The 27,508-nt window shown below is 37.3% G+C and overlaps 1 protein-coding gene across 2 annotated transcripts in view; it reads left to right on the plus strand.

Moving 5' to 3' along the window:
* Positions 1-27,508, plus strand: part of DPP10 (dipeptidyl peptidase like 10) — a 495,948-nt gene that overhangs the window by 406,858 nt on the left and 61,582 nt on the right. For both annotated transcript variants that reach the window (XM_065070392.1, XM_065070391.1), the window contains exons 6-7: positions 14,583-14,635; positions 14,735-14,816. In XM_065070392.1, the coding sequence (XP_064926464.1) occupies positions 14,583-14,635; positions 14,735-14,816 (135 nt within the window). The remainder of the gene's footprint in view (positions 1-14,582; positions 14,636-14,734; positions 14,817-27,508) is intronic.

Below are 27,508 nucleotides of genomic sequence, written 5' to 3' on the forward strand. Positions count from 1 at the left end.
AGTAGGCTACAGAGAGCTGTACGTGTCTTGTATTACGTTCGTAGTGCTGTGCTCGTAGGGCTCACTGCTCCACTGCTCTTACTGATTATCATTCTTAATATTGAAAGAGAGAAGAAGGAATGATCAACTTTTTGACAAGTACTGATTCTCAGGGTCACATTTAATCTTATTCCCAAAGCACTCACATGTAATCCATATATACCTGTGCTCATTTAATATTAGCTGGAATGGGAATGGTTCATAGTGAGGTCACTTTGCAGACTCTTACGAGACATTTATTTATTTAATGGTAGGCAGAGGTCTACATGTGAAATAGATGCACAAAATGGCTCTTTATATCTGTGAGGATAGCTGGGCTCTGTACTACTGAGGACCATGAAATTTTGTTATTGAATTAAATCAGAGAAGATCCAGACTTTGAGAGAGTGCTGAACCAGTTACACTGCTCAGTCTCAGCTGAACCAGATGGAGAATAAATCTGCGCCCTGAAAGAGGGTGGATTTACTATGAATCCTATGCCTCCTTGGCAGGTACGAAGTTTTGCTTCTTGTATTAATCAGACATGTGGTTCTTATCTTTGAAAGAAGCCTGCTTCTTGGTACTTTTTTTTTTTTTTTTTTTACTCTCAGATTCCATATTGAATATATAGATATTGTAGGTAAAATAAAAGGAGTCACGTAAGAGTCTTTTAAACTGCTGCACCATTATTAGTAACAGAGATTCTGTAGTGACTTTGCTAAAATGATGATAAATTTCTGTAAGGGATGAGAAATTTTCATGGAACTCGATGGTCAAGGCACAGGCTGAACAGAAAAGGCTGTTTTCCTTCTAGACTATATGGACTATTGTTTATCTCTTATGACAAATGAAACACATTTTAAAAAAACCCAACAAAATCTAACATTTTAAAAGGGGATGTAGGTGTTCAAAAGAGACTCCAGTTAGGAAAACAGTTCAGCAACTGAGAATCTGGCCAGTGCATTGTAATAGAATAGCAACTCCTTACTTGGAAATCTAAGAAGCTTAATTTGACTAAAGTCCCATTATTATTTTTAAAAGGACACAAATATGAATTTTATTAGGTAGTTCCTCATATTAAAGGTGCTTAAACATTTTTATAACCACCACTTCTGAAATTAAAAAAAAGATTGATCTGTTTTTACTCATTATGTACATAATCACTTTAGGTTTAATCATTTAATTCTACCTGTTGAATTACAAGGAAGATGAATTAAATGTCAGATAAGTGGTTATATCATGGAATTCGCTTCACTTGAGTATGTGAGAGGAATATCAGCACTTTATATCAGGTATCTTTTGTAAAATCACTTGGTTTTCTTTATGTTTTGCTTATGATGGCTTCAGCGTGTGTGAAAGGTGTAAAGGTAACAATTTCCAGGAGCTCACATGTCAGATTTACATACATATTTGAATGCCTAAAGATGCAGATTAGCACCAAAGGCGGTCTTTAAGAATCATGCTAGAAGTCTGCATCTCATTGACTTATTGTCATCTCTTGGACTTCATGTGACACCTAAATGCATCTATCTTCATCAAGTTTAGAATTCTATTCCCCACATATGTTTTATGCAGAAGCAGCATTGAAAATGATGTCAGATATGACCATGAGAGAACCCTGGTATTATTGTTGTCACTGCAAGAAAGCTCCCACATGAGTAACCTGTTGAAGTTACAACCTGTCTTCATGGGTTGCTGACTGTTTAGGTCATCTCCATGAAAAAGTAACATTCATGGAAAGCCTGTGTCTTTCTAGTAATATAGAATTATTAATACTTAGCCTGAAGGAAGAGGGTCAGCCTAACCCAGGTCATTGCTTTAAAAATGCTAAGGCAGAGCTTCAATCCAGCGTGCAAGCAAATACAAATGGGGATGGTTGGCACTGCCTTGGATTTTAACAAGTAATACGTAATCCGTTAATTGAAAACTTTGAAAACTTTGTCCCAGAGCAAATACCCAAAGACAAAAAAAGTCTGTGTATTTTTCAAACATTTTATCTGTTCTGTCTCACAATTCTCTTCTTGTAGCTCATTGTATGGCAGGGTATCTCCCATCTACATTATGCATGAGGAACCCATCCCATCTTTCTCAGGAGAGGCATTGGCTGCATTCCTGCCTCCTTGATCAAAGAAAAATTGGCTGGCTGTCTCTTCTCTGACTAGGCCAACAGGTCAGTCAGGAAAGCAGATAAATCTGCTGGCATTTGCATCTCTCAACAGCGTTGAACAGAGGAATGTTGAATAAGTGAATTCCCACAAAATGAGAGTTAGCAGTTACTTTGGTACAGATAGAATGAAAGATCTTTCAAAATACGTGCATAGACAGAGTCGAAATACCTTGAAGTAGATAGTGTAGAAGAGACCTTTATGTAACACGTAACTGTCCCAGAGAAATGTTTTAAGCACATCTTTGCAAAGCTTTGTTACACATCATGTTTTAAACCAGGCTTTGGTCTGATGCTCTGAGGAACGTGGATAGTGTGACAGACCTAACAGATCAAATGGTTGACTCCGCTTTTTTAGTGAAATATGAAGATGTGCCCCTTAATTGTCCAATTTTTATGTTCTTTTTAAGTAAGGACAAGTCTTTTTGGGTATTTGAGCATGAAAGATTGTTAGCCTGGGCTCTTAGGCAATAAATTAATGTTTCAGTGAAGGCAGTCAACCACCTGCACACCTTTTAATTCTATTTGCCTGCAAATACAGCACCAGATTAGGTGTTCCATGGAGAGCTGAGTTTGGTGCGAGCTATTCACCACTTTGTTATAGCTTCTTTGAGATCACTGTGAAATAGTCCCTTGTGATAAATGAATAGCTCTCTTATCATGACCTTTTAATCGCCTCATCATAAAGAGGTCTTTTATTTGCTACAAGAGCCTACTTCATGTTACCCCGTCAAAGGAACTGTAATATCATAAAACGGCCACAACAGAGACCACTGCAGAAATACGGTACAATGAGGGAAAATTAGTGAAGGTAGGCCTAGTTGACTATAAGCAGCGCCATGGCTGGCTAATAGGAAGTGCTGGAGTGGATAACTGGCTGTGAGCTCAATTGTTGGAAGCTGCCCACAGAGGTGATGTTTTGCTCAGTTTTGTAACAAGGTAGTGGAACAGAAGGGGAACAATACAAGCCAGCTAGCAGGACCAGCAGCACTAAAGAATTAATAGAGATAAGGTAGATGAATAGGGCATGACCAGAAAGGAAGTTTAAAACTAAAGATGAAATTTAGCTCTAGTGATACTTCTAGAATTTACTCCTGTGGATAAGTTTTTCTTTTCATACTGTCTTAACATAAGTGTAGCTTATTGAAAATGCTGGACTTCACACTCCAGTACACTACCGATGTAAGAAGGAGAGAAATCTAAGTTGCAGTATCTAAATCATTTGAAGAGTTTAAATAGTGTTTCTAGAGAATGATTTGGAGAGATAGAGTCCTGGCCATGTTGTCTGCCTGAGTCATAAAGGTTTGATTGCAGTACAGAAGCGTTTAGCCACATGGATTTCAGAAAGTACCTGGGAAACCTGCTTGCAGCTCAACCTACAGGCGGATAAATACTCAAAGTCAAGAAAAAGTCATTTTCTCACAAAAACTCTATAAAAGACTAAATAAGGAATTAAATACTATTGAAAAGAAGAAACCCAGTAGCATACAAAAAATTCCTGGAAGAGACTAGCACCCAGAGATACCATTAAATTTGTATTGGTATCACTGTGGGAGGCTCACAGAGAAGATGGCTTTTCACATATGAAACACCTGCTGCATTCCTGCTTTTCCAAGTGACATATCCATGCGAAGCAGTTAGTGATGATGCTAAGCAAGGTGGAGAAAGGCAGGAAGTTCATGTATTCAGGTACTAAACTGTCAGATTCCTGAGAATACCATTTGCATTTTTCGCTCACATCTGTTGTCCTCCAGAAGAGGAAGGCTCTACGTGCCAGTCTGCTCTGCATAGATTTCCTTTGTCAGTCCCAAGACCCTGTATTTTCCAGCCACCATGCCAACACACTGCAGATCTGCTGACCGCTTTCCCTTCCTGCTGCCTGTTCTCTTTTGATCTGATTCTCTTCATTTTCACTCCTTTAAGGGACTCTTTTCTGTTTTGTTCTGAACTTTTTCACTCTTTTTATTCTCTTTTTTCTTATCCTGGTATTTTTAGCCCAATCTTTTTGTCTTCCTTCTTCAGTCTTACATGCTCACTGGTTCACCCATCTGCTTCCCCTCAACCCGGTTTTCCATTTTTCCTTTGCATTTCTTCAGACCCACAGGCCATTTATCTCATTGCTTGTTCTTTCTTCAGCTTCAGCAGATCTTTTCATCTCTTCATGTCATTTTTAAGCAAACAGCAGAGGAGCATCCGGTATCTGTTTTTTTTTTACTGCTGCTGAAGTGAGTCAGGGTGTCTGGAGAAGAAAAAGAGATATTGAGACTGTAGTGTTTACTTGAAAATTGTCCCATTGTATGCATTGATTTTCTTTTGTAGCCTCATCATTTCAGGGCATCTTCAGTTCTTTGCTCAGAACCTGGACGCTTTATTTTATAAGGAATGTGTTTTTAAAAAATATTTTGTCAACAACTTTTTTTACCTGTTTCTTTGCACATAATGTTTCACTTGAATCAGCTTATTATGCACATTTTTGTAGGAATCACCAAATATTGAAGTGTGTCTCTTCAAAACAAGGTGGTATTTTTTTATGCATTTGCCAGTTTTCTCTTTAGCAGTCTGTTTGAGTAAATACAACATGCGAAGAACATGTTACCCTGGAAAAGCTGAGAAGAAAACCAAGCCTTGGCTTCATTCTTTATTCCACGGTATTCCCAAAGAGCAAACTAAATTAAACCGTCACAAAACACTCTAAGGAGACTTGATGCAGCTCTGCCTTCAAGAGTCAGTGATTTAAAACATATTGTGTTTTCAATTAACAGTTTTCAATATGTGTGGGGATACTCAATCCAATTTTCCCAACCTTGGGATGCCTCTTATACAGGATGCAAGTTAAACTGGAAGGACTGTGTAAAGAGATCAGACTGTTTAAAGTATCACGTAGAATTAAAGTACTTAAATACGTATTTTTCTGAGACAGATTTGATATCTCTAGGAGCAATGACCAGAAGCAAGCACCCTCACCAGCCTCATATTTCTATGGAGGCAAAGTTCTGGTTGTGTTGTCAAAATTGATATCTTCTGTTTCCCCTTACTCTAGTCCAGATCAAAATACGCATGATGCATGTGAAGCTGTCTGCAAATCAGTTCAGGAAAAGCCAAGTTTCTATAAATCCTGAAATATTTGTAAAGTCAAAATTTTGATCATACTGAATATGAGTGTGGGCATACACTTGAGAATGATGTAGCTTGTACATTTGTATCAATTAAAACAACTGTGCACATTATGCTTGTGGCTCAAGACTTACTGGTGTCGCCATCATGTAACAATGATTTCAGTGAAGTAATACCTGATTCTAATGTTGAAGGTGGATAAGCCAGAAAAAAAATCATATAAATTTCTGTCATAAGTAACTTCATACAAGACTCAAAAAACATACTTTACATGATAGTGTAACTAATAGAATTTCAAATGACAGTGATATATGAGGCTTTCAGAAGCAGCAATGCAGAACATTCTTTTTTTGAATAATTCACTCATCTGAAGTTATTATATATTCAAAAATGATTGAGTTGTATATCCAAATATAGGGTGGTCTATCTCAGCTCTTGATGTAGGAGAAGAAAAAGTTTCTGCAGTTATTCTGAACTGTGTTTTGTATCACATTACTGTTGGTTAGATGAACTGAGTTTAATTGTGTATTAATTAACGTTCCGCAGTGAATGTCTTTTTCTTGAGATAATTAATCTTATTGAAAAATTATATGTGGAACAGTTGACGCTTTAACAGATTTTTCTAGAGGTGCTTTTTGTTTAGGCTTGCTTGACAGCCTTTCTTCTTACAGATAAATTACATGTCTAGAAATGTCTCGCCTTTATATTTATTTTGGTTTAGCAGCATATAGTTGTTATGGCTGGCAATATTTCATACCCCAAAGCATTAATGCTAACCATAAATTAGTATCAGTGATATGCAGTGGTTCTTGTCAATCATGACAAGTAATGGATGTTGATTGAAACAAATAAACACAATGCTTTGCAAAGTTATGAACTTGTAATTTAACTTCAGTGCTGCAAATGCATCAAGCTATCTTAGATTAACTCTTTCCAATTAGATACAGAGCTTTCAGAAACAAGATATTCTACCTATAAATGCCAAAAATTATGAAAAAAAATATAGAGAGATTTAGACATCTGTACTGTTAAAATTTACCTCTAGTTTTTTTGCTTCTAGAATTCAGTAGAAACTATAGGATTCAAAGATGTGTGGAAATCCATCATCTCATTATTACAGACTCTGGTTGGCTGTTTCTCAGGGTTTACTCTGAAACCCGTTGAAGAACACATTAGGAATCTCTGTGTATCATACTGTTTAGAATGAGAAGGCCCATAAACTGTTTCAGATGTAGGTCAGACGTGATGATCTTAGCAGCCCATCCTGCCTGTATGAAATATTAATTAATATATCATTTACTGTGGTGTAAAAGTAAGATAAACTGAAAAGTTTACTGGATTGTGGTACAAATCCATAATTCATGAAGGAGTTAAATTCTGTGTCCTTCTCTACACCAGATATAATCCATATGAAATCAGTCATTAACTCATACGATTAAGTTCTTGCTTAATGTAGGACCAGGCAAATAACAGCCAAACAGTACATCTCCCAAGAACAAAAGGTACCACTTTACTGAAGTGCAGCATGAACCATTTCTGATTTATACCCCTAAGTGAATTGAGCCTTGGTATCAACACACAGTCTGAGGTTTCACTGTATTTGTTGCCATGGCAGAAGTCCAACCTTTAACCAATATTTTTTTCATAAATATGCAGTCAGTTGATATAGTGTGTGTTTTATTTAAACTCTTCATTTGTAGTATAAGTGTTATATAGTGGTTTCATGTGTCTGTGGCTTGGAAGTTAATGCTGCAGAGCTCTCGTCACTTTTTACACACTCAGTGAGCCAATTACATAAAACTCAAACATGGCTATGCCACATTTAGTTGTTAAATCCCCTTTAGAAGCATTTCCTATGCTGAACAACACATGGAGTCAGACTGGACAGGCAAATGGGGAACATTTGAAGTGAATGATAATGCAATTTTAAAGGAAGGTGGATTTCATCTAATAATGTTATTCATAACATTAACATTAGTGATTTATTTAGCACCTAAATTGCAAAATGGATGGAGGATTCATCCAGCAGCTGTACTTTGTCTTTGGCAGTAGTTATGCTGCCACTAATTTCGTCTATCACAAGTTTTACCACCAGGGGTGTCACACATCTCATAATACAAAGAAAAGAAAATAATAAATCATTTTTATTGTTTTGTGAAAGTTCTGGTTCAGCACATTAGATACTGATACCAATCTCTTTGCACTGCAGTCCTAGCAAAGTTGCATGTCTTAACAAACTTCTATTCCTCATCTGGTTTTATAAGCTTTATGTGAATGTTGATCAATTTTTTTGGAGAGTAAAAAGTTGCTGCTTGTGATACTGATGACAAAAGGCAAAGACTTAACACCCTCCCACTGTAACTCGTTTGCTTACAGCAGACTACCACAAAGGATGAAATCTGGCCTGAAATAATTTGGTGTTCTGTATATGTGTAGTAAAATAAAGAGTTTGTATATGACATTAATGACCTGCTCAAAGTCTTTTCTCATTTTCATTGCTGGAAATCTGAATTACAGCAGTGTACACCGAGCAAAACTGAGAGTAAAATATCACTAGCTAGAAGAGAAATAACTTAGGTAATAATTTGCATAATTTATATAGCTAATATGTATAGACTTTGTATAATTTTATATAATTTGTATAGTCTGTGATTTTGTATAGAGTGAATCTGAATACAGAGTAACTTGACTTACTGAAAATACATAATACAATTATTTGTTTTGGCTGGCTCATTTCATGCTAGCTGAAAATTAAGTAGCAAGAGTCAGATCTCTACCATACAACATAATACAACATAGAGCCATCCAACCTCTTTTGGGTCTTAACTTGTATGTTGTCGCACCGTGTATAGATACTAATTGTGGTCTGAAAATGCTGTGGCTCAGTGCAGCGTCATGCCTGAGAAGCTGTGCCAAACCCCGCATCGGGAGCTCAGGAACAACGAGCTCAGCCTTGTACTTCATTGCACTCACAGTTAAATCGCATGGAGTTAGATGGGTTGCATGTGTTTTGGGGATAGATTTGCCCAAAGTCATCAATGCAGTTTCACATTTTCTGCTGTGTCACTTGCTTTTGATGCATCTGTCGCAAGCATAGTGCTTTAATTTCAGTAATCCCTTCAAAAGCCTCAGTAACCATCCTATGCGTCTATATGTCATTATGTTCCCCTCATATTCTCTCCACTCTGCATCTGGTACTTTCTTATTATTTGTATTTCATGGTATGTTCTACAGGCTCTGTTTTTCTTCCACTTTTATCCCAAAGGCAAAAGAGGAAGCAATATAAGTTTGCATTTCTTTGTCTAAATTGAATTTTCGAGTCTTTAGTGAAGGTTTATTGCAGGTTTGATCTTGTAGCTGTGAATGAGGTTCTGTGTGTTGGCATGTGGGAGTACTTGCTTGCCTGAATGCTGGATGAACCATTGGTTAACTTTAATCTTACCCTTGTAATCGCTTTACCATGGCAAAGTCCTTTGGTTCGGTTTTGAGCTTAAGTAGATTTTTCAATAATTCTTCAAATGCTTAATTCAATTGTGGAAAAGAGGATGAAGGCAAAAATCCTGCTCGTGTTTCTTTACTTCAAGCTGTGTACAACAGCTCCTGTGCCTGGCACCTACCGAAGCAGTTTGAAAACATGCCAAACCATTTAACTCATATATTGCTAGATACCTTGAAAAGTGAGAAGGGCCATGGATGAATGAGTGTCCTTGGAAAGATGTATTCCTGTTTATTTCCCTGCTTCTGTGTGTCTTGTCCTTTGATTTCTTGGTTCACGTGCAGTTTGTGAAATACATTGTAATACAGGTTATCAATTATGAAGGATCATTTTTAGTTGTAGGTAGTCCTTTTTTTCAGGTGGGCTCAGGAATGTTTTTTTTGCAGTTACATTATTGCTATACATGTGATGGCCTGAAGAGATAAATAAGACAAGATTTGTGGGAAGAGGTAATATCTTTTATTAGACCAACTGACTGTAGCTGGCAAAAATAGAAAAGCTCTCAGGCTCACAAAACCTTTTCCAGGTCAGGTTCTCTTAGCTTTGAACTGCCTAATAACTGACTTGTGCCTTTGAAGCAATAAAAGCAGTTTCTTGATATTTCTCTTTGTATCAATAATACTATTTGAGACACATCTATATATTGCAGCAGTTAACACTTCTCAGAGCTAAGGTTGATAATTCCATTTTTAATTGTAATTCCTTTAATTCATAGGATAATATAATATTTTTTCATTCCGTCCACTAGTCTCTTAAACTAGATTTTGTTTCCCATGTGATCAGAAGTGTCGATTAATCCATAAAAGATCTGATACCGCAATGGTGAATCATAAAGACCTGTACGGTTTTGAACCTTACCTGAGAAACTGCCTCTCTTTGCAAGTCTGTGTAGGTGTTTGAGATAAGTGGGATGGGTGTGCTGGCATATTCTGCAATTTCAGTTATTTAATGATACTCCACTGCATTGTTATTAATGAATGCAAAGGGCATGGCTTTTAAATAGTTACTTTGTTATTTGCTAGGTAAAATACAAACAGATAGTTATTTGCCATAGGAATATTGTGTGTAAGATATATACTCCATTTGGTTGGTAAAATTTGAGATAACTGGAAGTATTACTGCAGAGGCTAAAATTTTCAGCATATTTCATATACTGTCACTTTTTATCATTTTTGCTCAGACTAAGTGCTGTTATACCCTGTGAAAAGTCTTACTGGAATCTGAAAGGAGCATTTACAGAATCTAACAGCGCTGAGAACTGCAGAAATTAGTTCAGAGTATGGGTGTTTGCATGGGTAAAAACAAAAATATGGGACAGTCTGTTCACTACCTTGCCAAAAGCTTTGTGGTATCAAGGAGGTGTCGTTATTGCTCTGAATAAAAAACACAAGAAAAAATATGATTGGTTCGTAACACAGGAAATGGTAAAAGGATGTGTCAAGGTGTTTGGCATGCTTGATAATTTTGTGATTATAGGGCAGCAAGGTTCTAATGTCATCTCTTCTGCTTTTCGCTGGGGCTGAGGACCCTCATCATCCTGTAGAAATACTGATAGTGAGGTGTTAGTGGCAGCTTTTTAGCACAAACACCCTTCTGCTGAGGGATGTTTTCCAAATTACCCAAGGACAGCTAACTGATTATTTCCTGGTGTATACCACAGAATTAGTGGAGTGTATTTGACTAAATGTATATTACATATTGTTTTCCTATGTCTTGCTGGGCTAAGCACTGTGTTCCATAACAGTATTTCATTTTTAGGAACTTTAGAAAGAGAAAGACATTCCTTAAAACATAGGAAATAAAGGACATGTAAAACCCAGAAAAATATGTCATCTAAAAGTTCAGATCATGATTGATCAATGAGTTTGTTTTTTTTTTTTTTTTTATTGTTGGCTGTTAGCTGAATAATAGATTGTTATTTCAATAAGATTTGACTGGAGCAATTTGTCTTGTAATACACTTTTCACCTTTTTTCTTTAGGTCTTTTGTAATATAGTTCTGTGATTTTACTTTTTTTGTATCCAAATACAGCTAACTTTTTCGGTGTAGAGCAGCATCACGTGAAAGCCTGTCTTCAGTTTATAAATTGAAAGACTGAATTCAGAAGAAATATATGATATGCAATAGTTGTTACCTATTGCATTCTGTAGCAAAAGAAAAATTAAATAAATTATATTGAGAGGTATGCTGTCTGATCTATAAAGCCATTTCCCCTTGTGGGGACCGTTTTCCACCTTATCACAACAGAAACAGACAAATAAGTTATTTACCTGTTAGAAAGGCCTGAACCCTAGCAAGCATCCATGCCATGCATGGCACTGAGGATCCTCGCAATGTCCCACCTTAACATGGATAGTTATATAAAGAAACTATGCCAGGCCATTTTCCTCTTTTCATTTTCCTCCACGGATATGTCAGTGCAGAAATTACTGTAATGCATTTAATATTTTAAGAGGCTTTGCTCTTCTGCATTGCTTCACTTCCTAGAGACCTTGTGTCCATATTTGTTAATTGATTTTCTTCTTTGTACCTAGAAGAGTCTTTTTTCACTACAACTTTTCTTCCTGTTCCTTAGTTTCTGCTTAAGCATGTAGTTTTTTTTGTCAGCAGGAGTAATCTACTGTCCATGTTTAAATATTAGCCTTAGTTCAGTCTTTGGATACCACCCTAGTTAGAAAGCATGGACTACAAGAAATATTTTCAACAGATATGGTACATGGGGGATCAGGAGATGTGTGGTCCCAGCCACTGACATGGCTTTATGCAACCTTATGCTTTACCAAGGTAGTGGACATCCTAAAAAGAGTGTCCACAGGTACAGAACTGCAAGAGCTTCCTAGGAATATGACACTTACTACATAAGCCAGACTTGAAAAAGAAAGGTTTTTCTACACTCTCTTTTTTTATTTGTTTGTTTTAATTTCAATAATGATGGTGTTTCAGTATGTGGCTTTTGCAAGCAGGATGAGTTAGGAAACTTCCTACTTGTAATTTATTCATGGTGTTCCTATTAAGAAATAAAATTAACATGAGCAATTTGAGAAAAATGTCAGTATCCTGTCTGAAAGTGACTTCACAGTAATGTTGATATCCTCTGATTGTGGAGCTCTTTCGAAGTTATTAATACTTCTAACACAAAGATATTAATACCTAACCTTTCACCACAAGGCAAGAGGAGAGTTTCCACAGGAAATATAAAGTGTTCTTCCTGGTTTTGCTTATTTTCTATTAAATCTGTCAAAATGACTTATTAGCTTAGCATTTCTTGTTGGAATATATTCTGTCTTCTAATTTACTTTTAAAATATTTCTGTTCTAAACACTTACCAACTATTCACACAGTATCTGTGATACACTTTTCCCTTTTCCCCGAAGAACAAGGGCTGATTCGTCTTTACCGCAGCTGGTTGTGTGAGACTGTCCTGTTCCTTTCAACAGCTGCTGGCAGGTGCCCCTCTGGGTCGCCTCTGGCAATGTGTGCCCTGTGGGGAACCACCGTGATTTAACCGTTTATGTCCCTTTGATCTGCCGTCTCTTACCTATAGCATTATAAGATTTATAAGAGAAAGCAAGAGCTTTGAAGCCAAAGCTTTGTCTCATTGTCTCACCAGCAGTACTTGCATACCTCTACCTTGATAGTCCCTCAGTCGCATTGTTACCAAGTTAATTTTTCCCACTGAACTTTAAACATGATGGTATGTAAGCCAGTAGTCTGCTTCTACTATGTATATCATTAGATACATATGTGTATATAGTATAGAGACATGGTAATAGATATGTTTATGGTGGCTATTGAAATAAAATAAGTATCAAATTAGTAAGAATATTCTTCTTGGTATCTTTGTACCTACTACAGTGTTCGTAATACTATTATAATTTGTATCTATTTTTGTTACACTTAGCACTTTGCAGAGTAACCTCATAGCTTGCTTGACGAAACACTTTATCAAAAGCTGTAATATTTTAAAAAATGAACAGTTCGGGGCATAATTATTAATATATGTGTGATTCTTCTTACTGAAACAACCTTTTCTGTGTTAATCATCATAGACTTGTAAAATGGGAGTGATTCTTGCCAAAAAGGAAACTAAAGAAGGGAAATACAGCTGTTGCACAAAGTACGGTTACTAATCTTACAGACCTTTGTGAGCTCCTTGTGGCATCATCCAGAAAGGATTTAGGACATGCGAAACTCTTGGTGTGTGTTGATAGGGAACTAATAATGGAAACGGAGTCAGTGGAAGGATGTTTCAGATGGTTCTGTTATGGAATGACCTCCAGCCAAAATAACACCCTCTGAAACCACACTGTGTGCAACTTCAGCAAATTCCAGTGGCTCTGTTTGTGTGTCATCCTCCTCTGTCTCTTTGGAGATACTGAAAGATTCCTGCCACAGATAATACAAACTAAACATTTCCCAACACATATATCTATATCAAGATTTTCGCTTTACAGCTGTCTCTGTTTCCATCTAACTAGCCTGACACTGTCCAAAATAAGTCCATCATGTGCCAAGCAGAGACACTGTAACTGTAGACGTGAAGCTCTAGTAAGTCTAGTGGATGTCACCCTATGTCTGACAGTAGCTTACACTAAAAATAAGAGTTTATCTTAGTACAATGATAATGAGTCACAAATATATTTAGTATTCCAAGACCATGAAGTAATTTCAATTCATAATAAGACTAGTTAATACTGTGGAATTATGCTATTTTCATAATGCGAGACATAGTGGTAGAGAAATGAGCTAAGTTAAAACCAATCATCCAAGCCTGGAGGACAGCAAAATGTCTGTTATTCACTGTATTTATAGACTATAGACTACATGTTTTTTTAAAAGTTGAACATTAATAGGTTGCTTTGTTTTTAACAAATGTGGTGGTATGTCACATTATACACTGTACTGTGCTGTTGCCCACCGTGGATCTTCTGGGTCCACACACATCAGGCCTTGATACTTTGTACTTGAATGGCAATCCTGTTCATTTCAGTCAACTTAAACAAAATTTTTAACAAATAAATACAGCAGCATAAGACTGTATGTTAGATTTGCTTTTCTCTCCCATCCAGAGAATCCTGGGGTTTCTGAGCCCAGAAGTCGCTGATGAATTTGGAAGGTGTACTGGCAAATAGCTCTTTGTTTTACTCAAAAAGTTGCATACAAAAAAAAAAAAAATCAGATAAACTTTCCTTGAATTTCAAAGAAAGTCGTGCAGAATCAGCCTGAAACATGTTTAAGGAAAGCCATGCCAAACACAGCCCCTGTCAGCTCTTAGTTATTCTGTTCTATTCTGTTTAGTGAGCAATAGCCCAGAAGGTTGTTCAGGCTGCACATAGCAGGTTGTCAGAAAAGTATCACAGGATACTGCATCTGTCTGCATTTCAAGTAAAATAGCTGCGATGCCTGTACAATGATTTTGACCATAATGCGATGAAGAAGCACAGCAAAAAGTGATTTATTTTCCTAATGTAAGTTCTTAAGGTTTTTTGTTTGGTTGTGTTTTGGTTTGTTAAATAGGAATGCAGTTTTTTTCTGCACAGCCCTTTTCTGTACAGTTGTTGTACTGGTTAAGTCTTTGGTTAAAATGATAGGTGAGTATGTGTCTCCTTCATACAGCATTAAAACCCTGGTTCTAGTCTAATGGCTATAATTAATTCAGTAAAATCTTTCAGTAGTAAAGATATTAGTGTTCACAGGGATTGAAAGTCTGTAACTATCAAAGTGGTAGTCTGTATTTAATCCAGTATTTGTTTTTGTAATTCTTATGCTTGCCTTTTCTTTTTTCCACAGGTTTTTCATTATTCTTATACAGCTTCGTACGTGATTTATAACATACACACAAGGTATGTCACGTTGTTTTTTCAATATGATGACATTCTCAGTGATTCTATACATAAGGTGATCCCAGCGTGTTCAAGTAAAAATGTTTACGTTTTTTCAAGGGAAGTTTGGGAGTTAAACCCTCCAGAAGTAGAGGATTCAGTTTTACAGTATGCAGCCTGGGGCGTCCAAGGACAGCAACTGGTAAGCACAGTCATTAAAAATGCTGTGATGGAAATAGTTTAGTAACGTATTTACTCCAGACAGACTGAAGGAAAGAAAAAACAAACAAACACAAAAAACAAACCCCAAAACTTAAGTTTTGTTACATATTTCTACATTATGCCAGTATGGTCTTGTTATATTTTTTTAGGGGACTTAATGTATTTATTTTTATTAAAAACATGTTTTTACAGTCTAATCCCAATAAGCAAATTATACAATTATTGAAAGAGTCACATCTTCATCTAAATGGTGCACTCAGGTAATTTTCAGATTAACCATCTTTGTGGCTACTACTATAAGAGAAGGAAAGTTGAAGGTGAAGAGAAGTTTCCAAGTGTAAGATCAATGAAAACTGTGGACAAAAGCAAAAGCTTAATGTCCAAAAGTGGATGTGACAGATTCAATGAAAAGTCTTGTTTTCCTTTCAGTATGAAAATTACTGCCAAGGTCGGTTGTGCTGCATTTAATTCATAATAGTAAAGCCAGAAATGCTATGTTTCCTATATAGTTTTCTACCAAAAGCTTTACCATTTTTTGTGAAAATAAATCATCCATGATTGTCATGATCAACCTCAATATGTGAAGAAGAAAATTGTGGGTTTAGAACAGCAGTGTTGTTTAACTGGTCTGTGTTGGTAGTTGAAGGCAGGAGAAAGACTTACAAAAGCTTCAGCTCTCTGAATAAGAAATGCAGATAATCCTTGTTAAAATGTTCTAATTAGCTCATTAATGCCTTCAGAAATGATCCTGAAGCCTCTTGGCATGTCTCATGCAGAGAAGCTGTAAGTTCAGTGTCTGGAGAATATACCCCATTGCTTATATCATTCATCAAGATGGTGAGAATGTAAAAAATGTTTCTGGTTTGAATGTATCACATTAAGCAAGTGGAGGCAGAAAGGAAAAAGTAACTAGAACATGATCAGAAGAATAATAAATCAGATTAAAACTTATCTTTATCAGTTTTGCCTAGATTGGCATTCTGGAAGTATGTGTGGATACCTTCAGATACAGGCACAGGTGGACTACTGTTAAGTCTGCAGAAAAATAAGTGGTCATTTTAGATACAAACTTAATCATCTGAATTTGAAAACGTTAGCATAATTTATACTTCAGTGAGGATAACATTACTCATCTTTGTTAATGTCCCTAGTAAAGTTAATGTCATACTTTAAAAATATCTGCTCTGCTGTGGGCTTTATGGTGCCATATGGTCTGCAGAATTAGGAAATAATAACTTTGATTAAAACACTGAATCTTCTGTGCACTCTGAATGATACCAAGTGTTGTCATACAGATGTAAACCTGCGTTGACAATATACTGAAGGTCACTTCCATAACACTTGCTGGTGAGAAGGATGTTCTCTTTAAGTTATTTATGTGGTAAAAGGAGGTTTCTGAAGGGGCAGAAGTGCCTCGCCACATTACCCTCCCACTCCAGCAGCAAGCCAGAAGAATAAAATGAGCATGAATTATTAAAAACTGTTGTGAATAGTGGTTGTTGCTACTGGCCAAAGGAACAGCTGCCTCTAGCAGAAAGAGGACAGTAGAGATCATTCCAGCAGTGTAGGTTAAGCAGAGAAAAGATGTGTGACTGAGGACACATTGCTATAATGGTTCTCAGTTATAAAATTTGTCATTAGAACAAAGATGTCGTCAGTGAGTTTTGAATAAAGATAGTACAGGAAGCAAAGGGCAGTGAAACTGGGTAAAGAGGAAGCCATGAAGATCTAACACATGGTGATACATCAGTGGTAGCTATTGATAGCATGTATCTGGGTTCCAACAAAGATGCAGTTTTATGGATCCATGTTGACAACTACATTGCATGTCTTTCCATGTAATAAGGAAATAGTAATAATTTGTAGTAAAACAGGCATTAGAATACATACTTTAAATAAAATAATCAGTCTACTAACCTGCGTAATCTCCAGGAGCCATTCATTACAACTGAAGAACAGGAGGAGAAGAAATTAACTTTATATACAAAAAGTTCATCTACAAAGACCCATAACACATATCCTGTGGCCATCACATAAACCTCTAAAATGAATAGGAATAACACCCTTCCAGGTGCAGTGCAGAAGAAAATACCAATACTGTAGCCATGACTGGTCAGAAAAACGAACACAACATGTGAAACACAAGGCTCAGGGATGTCTGAGCCAACGATCTTAACTTTACACTGAAACTATTTGGAAGGTCCTGGATTAAATCCAAATGATGTGGGAAAACACATGGATTTGGATCAGCTATTTTCAGTAGAATGCCTATAGTGTAAAATGTTTTCAATCCTTAGTTGTTCAGAAGACCCAAGTAACAATGTAGCCTACAGAGGAATCTTAATCTGAGTTCTTCCCTGAGGGGGAATTGCCAAGAGTTTCAAATAGATAATGTAAGAAGATGAAGAGAAAAAAATAGAACTGAAATGCTTGAGCATGAAAGTTTATATGGAGCCAGGAAGTGCCTGTTGCACAGAGGAGGGAATATGGCTACAATGAAATCAAGTATACAGTAATACTTTATTTCCTTGTGAAAATCATGTATCAGTCCATGTTGTCTACCATTACAAATAATTTCTAGGGTTGTCTCATGGGACAGCAGGTCACGTGTTGCTAGTGAAGAACAACAGTTATGTTTATATATCAGATACCAGATGACTGGGCCATAATACCATTGTTTTGAAGCTACCACGGTGGTTGCAAGTTATTTCAGTTTCTTGCTATTTACCTAGAATAGAGGATTTTGTAAAGATTAAGAGAAAAGCTCGGTGAAACATCTGCTGTTTGAGTCATGACATTTGGATTGCGAAATTGAATAAGTTTGTCGTTGGGGAGAACAAACTTTTACCTAATGAATTAATAGATTTTAAGGTCACATAGATGTTATTTTTGGGAACTGTTTTCAAGGTCACACACTCTTTAAGTCGGTGTCTTTTAACTGTGTTAAGATTATGCCAGATGTAAAGTACGATTTATGTGTGTCTTAGTATGTTAGGGAGCTGTTCATGTATTCATTAAATATTTCTCATATTTCCTTATATTTGATTAAAGTTTTGAAAGGGATCGGTTGAATATCTCTTTAGCTCATAGAATCATAGAATGGTTTGGATTGGAAGGGTCCTTAAAGATCATCCCTACCATGGACAGGGACGCCTTCCACTAGACCAGGTCACTCAAAGCCCTGTCCAATCCAGCCTTGGACACTTCCAGGGCTGGGGCATCCACAGCTGCTCTGGGCAGCCTGTGCCAGGGCTTCACCACCTTCATGGAGAAGAATTTCTTTCTTCTGTCAAATCTGAATCTTCCCTCTTTCAGTTTAAAGCCATTACCCCTTGTCCTATCACTACACACCCTTGTAAAAAGTCCCTCTCCAGCTTTTTTGTAGGTCCCCTTTAGGTACTGTAAGGCTGCTAGAAGGTCTCCCTGGAACCTTCTCCAGGCAGAACAACCCCAACTCTCTCAGCCTGTCCTCACAGAAGAGGTGCTCCAGCCCTCTGAGTGTCTTCGTGGGCCTCCTCTGGACCATCTCCAACAGGTCCATGTCCTTTTTATGTTGGAAGCTCCAGAGCTGGAGGTGGGATACAGTTGGCTTTCTGGGTTACAAGCACACATTGCTGAGTCACATGGAGCTTCTCATCAACCAACATGGTGAAGTCCTTCTCCTCAGGACTGCTCTCAATCCATTTTCCGCGCAGCCTGTATTTGTGCTTGGTATTGCCCTGACCCGTGAGCAGGACCTTGCACTTGGCCGTGTTGAACTTAATGAGGTTCACACGGGCCCATCCCTCAAGCCTGTCGAGGTCCCTCTGGGTGGCATCTCCTTCTTGTCTCCCCTCCCCATCCTTCCTAAAGAGCCTGCGTCCTTCCATTCCAACACTCCAGTCATAGGAGCAATCCCACCACATCTCCGTGATGCCGATGAGATCACAGCCCTGCAGGTGTGTACATGTCTCTGGCTCCTCTTGTTTATGCCCCATGCTACGTGTGTTTGCACAGAGGCATTTCAGTTGGGCCCCAATGGAGCTGACTTGCTGGCTGGAGTGGCTGCAATTCCTTTGTGCTGCTCTTCAGGTGTTCTCCTGCTGACCTGTGATCCCTCTCTGGGCATCTGTTGCTGGCACTGGCATCAGACTGGTAGTAGCAGGATGGGTTGAGGTTCCCTCACCCAGTAACTTTATTTTAAAGCCCTCTTCACCAGTTAGGCAAGCCTGGCATCTGTAGAATCCATTGCCCCAGCATTAAGTATTTCCAGAGAAAATAAACCAGCACAACTAGATACCTAATTGGTTTTGTCAACATTTTTCTGCCTCTTGTTTAATTGATGAGAGACCTTGTTGCATGTTTCCAAGAAAGAGATATCCCATACCTGGCAGGAAGGCTTTACTGAGGAGGAACATGCTTTGGGGGATTTTAAAAGGCCTCTGGTGTTGAAATACCTGATTTTTATCTCGTGGTCCTCTTTTCTTTGGCTTTATCTTCTCCAATAGTTTGTAGATTTTCATGTTTCTGTGCTGGCCTTGGCTCCTATCTGACACTGGGGAGAGAGCCTTTTCTGTCTGTACCTATCTGTGGTGATGTATCACAGCAGAACCTGAATATAAAAACTGACCTCTGGTCTCCAGTGTACGCAGTTTTGTGTGAAAGATGTAGTGTTTCTCTGCAGTTCTTCTTGTGCTACGGATAGTTCTTCCGATTAGTCATCAGGTGTATTACTTCAAGTAGCTCCCAGTGAGGTGTGGTTAGTTGTTCAGTTTTACATAGCTTTTTCTTGAAGGCTTTATGTGAAGTTTCTTCTGCCTGTTCATTTTGTATTGAAATACTTTCTTTTGACTTTATTCTATGAACATGCATCCATGAAAGTCACTTTGCCTTTATATTTATAATAGGTATTTCATGTTATTTATTGCATTGAGCTCACTTTTCTTTTGATATATTAAGTGTTTTTGAAGGGAGCTTGAATCATATATTTGGATGGGTCAGCATAAATAATGATTGATTGACTTATATATGAATGTCTGTTCATAAATAAATGCATATGTTAACAAAGCAGAAATCAATAAAATAATAAAACTATCCAAAGTACTAAAACGATCATTCTGCAGAAGCTTGATGGCTTTCTTTGTCAACATTTGATGCCATCAACAGAACATAACATTATCAAATGGTAGGACTGAAGATGAGCTTTTACTATGCTTTAACGTAATTTAGGTCATCATTGTGTAAATTACCTATTATCCTGTTTACACAAGGAACAATTTGTTGACTATATCTGAATTGTGGATTTGGAATGCTTTCATCAATTTTTAGAAAATATTTTCAATATTAGAAAACAAGAAAATAGCCTCCTTGTTCCAAAAAAATGGAACAGGGTACTCACAGGTAATAGGGCTTTGAAGCAGAAGCTTTTACAAAAAGAAGGAAAAAAAAATATAGTGTAAAAGCACTTCACCTTGTATTACAACTACCTAAAAGCAGCATACAAACAGAAACACAGGGGAAAAAAAAAAAAAAGGGTGGGCAAAATCTGCTTTAAGTGTTATTAATAAATATACCAGTTTAAGAGCTCTCTGCTCCTCTGCTTTGTGATCAGTCACCATTATCCTGGCTGTGTTGTTTGGAGGCTCACCTTTCCTTCCCCACTCATCAACACCTACTGCCTCCCAAAAATGTAAAGATTTATCAGATTGTTCAGTTGCTGCATTAACATGATGTTTCCTTAGAGTTGCCTTCTCTTATAAAAATGTTAGCTTTTTTATATGGCTTTCAAATACCATTTTAGTTAATGGAAATACTGCAGTAGAAGAGTTCTTTGATGTTATATTATTTGCCAAGTACCCAGATAAGCACTAGACTAATTTTAATAAGTGAGAAATGAGCAGGACTACGCTAGACACATACCTTGTTTAACAGATGCTTTAACAGCTATTAGTTGCTGAAAGCTTCATTTACTATTTGCTCTATCAAGGTTCAAAGTACAACTACTATAAAAAATAGTAGCAACTTTCTGTAAAATATTTGCCATGTGTTTTACGTTTGCATAATTAATGCTGTGAGTACTTGGCACCCCCTCCTGGCAAAACCATCTCCATTTGCAAATGAAGAAAAGATCTCTCAGGGTTCATGAGCCAAGTAGAAGCTTAATTAATGCTAATGAACTAAGTTATAAATAAATATATTTAATCCACTGTTTTTATTTTCAAAGTCTTTTGCTCTTTAGACTTGCTGTATTTTTATGAGTAACTTAAAATCACATATGGAAATGTCAAGGCTTTATTTCATCTTTCCTTTTCATCGTGATGCTAATGAGGCAAATGGCAGTAAAACTGAGAAGAAAATGTCTGCTTGAATTTATTCTGAAAACCAGAAATAAACAAGAACTTTTAATGTGACATTAACCTCAGATATGATTTCTTATTTAAAATGTGTGAGGAGCTCATTACAGAGCTTCTGTACTTCAAAGCATATTTGGAGATCCTTTGTCCTGTTGAGGATGCTTCTATAACAAAGGGAACCTGTATGGTTGAGCATTGCCCACCTAGTTGAGTCCCTAAGGGATTTGGCCATAACTCTAGCAAATGCTCAAGTCATGCCTGTCTGAAGGCAGTGAGAAATTCAAGAGGCTACTAAAGCTTTTTTATTCTGTCTTCAAGATGTTTTCATTGCATTTCTAGGTTCCAGCAGGGAAATCTACTGTGTCAGAGGCTGAGTATTTGAACCAGAAAGCAAAACTATTGACCGAAAAAAAAGAATACAAAAAGTCTGTTTTAATAGCAACTTTTGACTTAGCAGCTGAAATTAGATTGTTTATTATTTTGCAAGACTGGTCATTTGGGTTGTTTTTTTGTGTTAGGTGCAATGTGCTAAACAGATTCTGTTATGAAATTATATGAAAGCCACTTACTTGCAAAAGCTGTCTGTGGCTTTATTTTTGATACAAGAACTGCTTTTTATCAGGGTTGTGGTGAGCATAGGAAATATAATATTTTTCTTCACATAAAATTTAGAGTTATCTAAAAGTCATGGATAAAACCGCATTCCTCCTAAGCTTCTGCTACACATTGGATTTCCCATTTGATTTCTCAAACTAGCATTGTAAAATGTAAACGTTTTTTGCCTTTCCATCTAAATAATTCAATCCAAACTATTCTTTAAAGAAAAAAAAAATTATTAGTTTCTTTGAAGGTATTCTATTGAACTAATTTTCATTTTAAATTATTAATTTCAAGGTGCCTACTCCACTTAAATATAGATTAAGTGGGAGGAGAAGATAAGCATTAAATGTTCTCTGGTTTCAAAAGCGACACTCAATATGAATGCAGCTTTCTACATCTTAGGAAAGGAGAATGGAGCCAGCAAACACAGACATTTTGGAAAACACGAGAAGAACACATTTTAACATATCAAGGTTGGATATATTCAATAAAATTTTCATGAGGTCTAGAGAGCAGGAAGATTTACAGATGGAAACTAGGATAAGTTGAGCATGGAAGAAGTTGCTTCATCATTTTGCTTAGTGAAATGCAATGAACATGTCCTGGTATCAAAGGTAACTTAAAAATATTAACTGTTAAGGAGCAGATATCGCTAGCCCTTTGCAAGCGTAGCTCCTTAGCTGTATCTGAAAGATGTGACGAAATAATAAGAAAATCATATGCTTTATAGGAGCATTATTCCTCTACTACTGTTTTTCATGTGGAACAATAAAAGGCCCAGAACCTCTATAGTGAATAAATTGAGAGGAGAGAGAAAAGATATTTCCTCTCCACTTTCTATTATCACTGCTCTAGCATGCAGGTGATATTCGAGTCAGTATATAAACTGTGCACACAGGTAGTGCACTTTTCTATCCAGACTTATACCAGTTAACTCTTTTGAAAGGCAATATATTGGAAATTTGACATATCATTTGACTAGACAGCAAATTATTTTTTCACTTAGGTATTTGTGTGTATATATACGTACATATGCATAGTCCCACAAAGACGCATGCAAAAAAGCACAGATACACATATTCGATAGGAGCAATTGGCAGGACTTTGCAGCAGCCTGCAGGGAGCAATGAAAATAGAAATACACCCTGCTCATCTGGACTGTCATGTTGTTCAACATGTGTATGTGTAACAAAGCATATCTGAATAGTCACACTACTGTCTGTTAGCTAATATTAACTGCAAGTCAATGGCTCATAAAACAGGATTACTGTGCTTCCTGTGTGAAAATGGCATAGCTTTATGTAATGCAGAAAAAGGAAGATTATACTTCAGGAGTCAAAAATTCTTTAGAAATAGCCACCCATAAAAACCAAATACACAATCAATGAGAAGAGAGGTCAGAATTTGATTGACCCTTTTGATAAATCAGAGTTGAGAATTATTAAGTAGCAAGTTTTATTATGGCCTTGTATTTTCATATAACTCCAAAATCCTGCCTAAAAACATATCAGGCTTACCTGTGTCCATGGACCACTTAATCGCCTAATAACTTCATGTACGATATTAAAAAAATATCATATACCACAGGATGGGGTGGAAAAATTGCCTGTCAATCTTATCTGTTAGATAAGAACAATAGATATATTGTATTCTCTGTTTCCTCCTTACTATCCATGGAAAAGGAAGAGAGAAATTCAAAATGATAAGGTGCCAAAATATCGAAACAGAAGAGTTTGAAGAACTAGCGTTTCTAATGTCTTTTTTGTTGAGATTCTAAGCTGGGGGGGAGGGGGGGGGGGGGAGGGGGGCGTTTAGCCAATGGTAAACACAGATTTTATTTAGCTCTTGTAAAATGTTTGCAGAATTGTCTGTGATGGCACCATTGCCTGCAGAGGAACAAGCTAAAGGGATAAAAACAACTTGGCAGCAAAACCCCCTGAACTGTTGCTGTGTGCAAGAGTCCTCTGGCTCTTCTGTGAATAGGTTCTGTTTGCTGTATGTTAACGTTTATCTTCTCATTTGGTATGTAGTGTCCAGCAAAAATATAGACGGGTTTCTGTCAGTGGAAGTGACAGTGACTCCCCTCTTCAGTGATACTTTCCTTGAAACTTAGTTCAGTTGTTCCAGTGGTCAAGATATGATATCCTGGCCCAGTTTAGATCAATAGGCCCTTTATGTCAGTCCACCATTCCTATGGGCAAATATGGAGTAGATGGTCCTTGTTACTATTTAAAAAATAATTTAAAAAAACCCAAAAAGTAGAAGCTGTATATACTTCATGTATGATGGTGTCATGGCTCCCTGTTGAGTCTCTATACTAAAGACAGCTGTGATGAGGGGAAAAAAATCAACAGGTTATGACCACACAGCTTTGGGCTTGTTCAGTGCTCTTGTAGTCTCTTTTTTTCTATTTCAAGCAAGGCCTTCTTGAAAAAAGAGATGTTAAATTCCATCATCACCAGCCCATAACTGTCCTTGCATGTTGTTATTTTTTTCCTACAATGGGGTTATGACTTCCCCCCGTGTTTGCACGGAAAGATCACAGTAGATTAATCACTTGCCACACTGTCTTGAAGTGGCTTAGGCTTTCGTGATGACTCAGCCGGAGCCAGAGAGTGAAACGCAGGGGACTACTCGCAGATGTGTAATTGAGGGGAGTGTATATTCACTGATAGCTTCAAGGCCAGGACAGCCCTGGAGGATAAGGATTAAAAAGACAGGTATACAGTTGATCTGTAAGAGAAAATGAAGCATTGATTGGCAGGGAGGAAAGAAGGCTGAAGGAACCAGCAGTCAGCCAACACTTAAAATTCTTTCTTTTGCAGAAACAAACTGGTATCAGGTCAGTTTTAAGCTGATGGAAACAACATTAATGAGGAAAACAGAAGTCTGTGCAGATCAATTTATTTATCACTTTAGTTGGAGGATAGGATATGGTAAAGAAGTAATGCATTAATAGTATTCATGTGCTCATATAAACTCACTGAATATATGAGCAGGGCTTGATCCGTAATGACTAATAGGTGTTACTTGATCATACAGGTAGTATTGCAGAACGCTGCACGTTTTTACTTCACCGTTTATGGCAAGTGGCAGTGCATTTACAGAAATAGAAGTTTTGTGTGGAAAGAAAGCAAACAGTTATTTTCAAGTGTTGCTTCACAGACCCTGAAATGTTGCAAACAGAAATAATATTATAAGTGTTAGTCAGAATTTTTTTGTTCCTATTTGTCTCGTTTTTAAGACAAGCTGGCTTTCTTGCATGGAATGTCACGTGTGTGTGAAGTGGTAAATGGTTGTGGGGTCTGTATGGGTAGATGCCATCTGCTGAAATGCTGGACCATCATAAAGACAATGGGCAACTTGAACAGAGTGGACAGTGGGGAGACCAGGGCACACGTACTGTATGACTAGATAGGGTGGGTCAGCAATAGTAGCTGAAAAGACAAAACTTTGTGTTAAACTGTGCTAGGGTTTCCCATATCGAAGGGATATGCTGGTCTACTTCAGCATTTGAATAATATACAAAGTTCTCAGGGATCATCTAGCACTGTAGGAATAGTAGGAAATTTAAATATGACTTAATAGCACAGGATTTTCAATTCTGTCTTTCATGGCTGTTAGGAGGCTACTTTCTTACATTTTGTCAAAGGCGACAGAGAAAATTCCTCCTCTGGCACCAAGTCCAGACAGTAATCTTAGATATTATCCCATCTCCCAACATTGCCTTTTTTCTTTCAGAGTAACTAGGTTGAAATTTTTTTGGTTTAGCTTCTGTTGTGGATTGATCAGTCTGGGCAAAATTGAACGCTTGATATCAGTGTGAGATGAGCCTTCAAAATACCAGAGATCATTTTAAAAGATTTTATGTTAAGGGCAGATTATGATTTTCTTTCAGGTCCGTAGGAGCAACCTAGGCATGTAAGAGTGACATTTCTGTCCACGCTCTTCCATGCTGGTTCATTAGTCAGAAACTACCAGTGAATGTGAGGAACAAGGCGTTTGAGTTCCTGAGCATGCACTGTTTATAGATGAGTCTGTTATACACATCACACAAAGAGCAAAGGGCTGAGCAGTCCGGTTCCTCAAAAATGTCTTGCACAGTTGCTGCAGCCAGTGTGGTTCTCCAGGTAGCTCTATGGGGAGGAAGCAGATCCTGGGGACAAGGCAGTCTCACTGGAATCTTCTGTGCAATCACAAAGATTTATAAAGCAGCTTTTTTGCATAGGTCGTAGTTCAGATATTATATGTGATTTTGTTTGTGCAACACACAGCACAATGTTTGTGCTCATGAGTGGGTTATCATGGGATTTTAGTGCGTGTGAATTTAGTGCATGTTATGATCCAATATCGTTGGAAAGGCAACATAATTAATATTTGGCTAAACAAAAGAGGGCAATGCTTCCTCGCTTTCATTGCAAATCAAGGACATAAGCATCAGAGTTTTCATGGACTTGCTGATACTCTGTGAGTTCATGCCCTGGTTTATTCCATGACATTAGTAACTAATGGTCTAGCTGCATTACGAGTGTATCCTCGCTATTGTTTACAGTAGATTTATAAACTATCTAAATAGCAATTAAATATAATAGCCCTATAGTTTGTTTGCAGTTACTCAGAAACAATTGCGCTAACACATTACTGTGATGCAGTGGCATTAATCTAGACAGAAGCAAAGTGGTGCTTCAGTGCTCTGTTCTGCTGTTCGTGCTATGTCTGGCAGCTTGATGACTGCAAAAATAAAATTAACATATTGTGACTGACAAAAAATAAAAAAGGCACCGTATGACATGGGGATATATGTGTTTTGAGGTCTCCGTGTTTCATCCTGATCAACACCTACTTCCCCTCTGCTTTTGTTACAACATAATCAAAAGGTTTGAAAGCTTCCCCTGAGAAAATTCCTGCCTAGGTCAATCACAATCTTTAGAAAATTGGTACCTTTAAGAGAGAATGTAGTTATTATTGCTTACAATTATAATAATTTTGTTATTATCTATTATTTGTTTTCTGACTCATTTGCAATGTGTCTTATGATTTTGAAACACAGATCATAATGGGTAGATTTTCGTCTATGGCCACGCTTTGCTTAGCTGATGGTACCTGCTGTGCCCAGTACCTGCATAATTTAGTGATCTGTGGTGCACGTGGAACTAAGGAGTAAGAGCTGGAGCAAGTCAGAGCTGCACACCTCTGAAAATTTTATACCTGTATCGATTGAGCTCCAAAAGAATAAAATCTGCAAAGAGAAGATCAGCGCAGTTCTGCACTACTGGAAACTTACAAAGCAGCTTTGTTGCAAACTGTATCAAACTGCTGCTTTGCCGTAGCATTCCATAAAACTTCCCTTGAAATTGTCATCCTGTAACATAGGTGATCTGGATAGAAAATTTACAAGATGTGAAAAAAAAATGTGGAAAAAGTGTGCATAATTGTAACTGACAAAGACACTAATGAATATGCTAACTATCCAAAACTGACACCTATAAAAGTTTTATAAGCCACTTTTCTATGTTTTATATTATCCAAAATACAGTAATTCTCTTTGGGTATGGAGATCGCTGCAGGACCTGTAAGAAAGACATCAGCAGAATAATCAGTCACACCAGTGAAATGCATTATATCTGTTTTGGTGATACTTTGTCACCTTGCATTGTACTTGCCTGTCAGTATGTGAGTGTCCCGGTTTGTTACCATGGAGCTTCCTCCACAGCTTATTACTGTGGGCAATATACTGACC

Source organism: Columba livia, chromosome 7, assembly GCF_036013475.1.
Source record: "Columba livia isolate bColLiv1 breed racing homer chromosome 7, bColLiv1.pat.W.v2, whole genome shotgun sequence".
NCBI lineage: Eukaryota > Metazoa > Chordata > Aves > Columbiformes > Columbidae > Columba > Columba livia.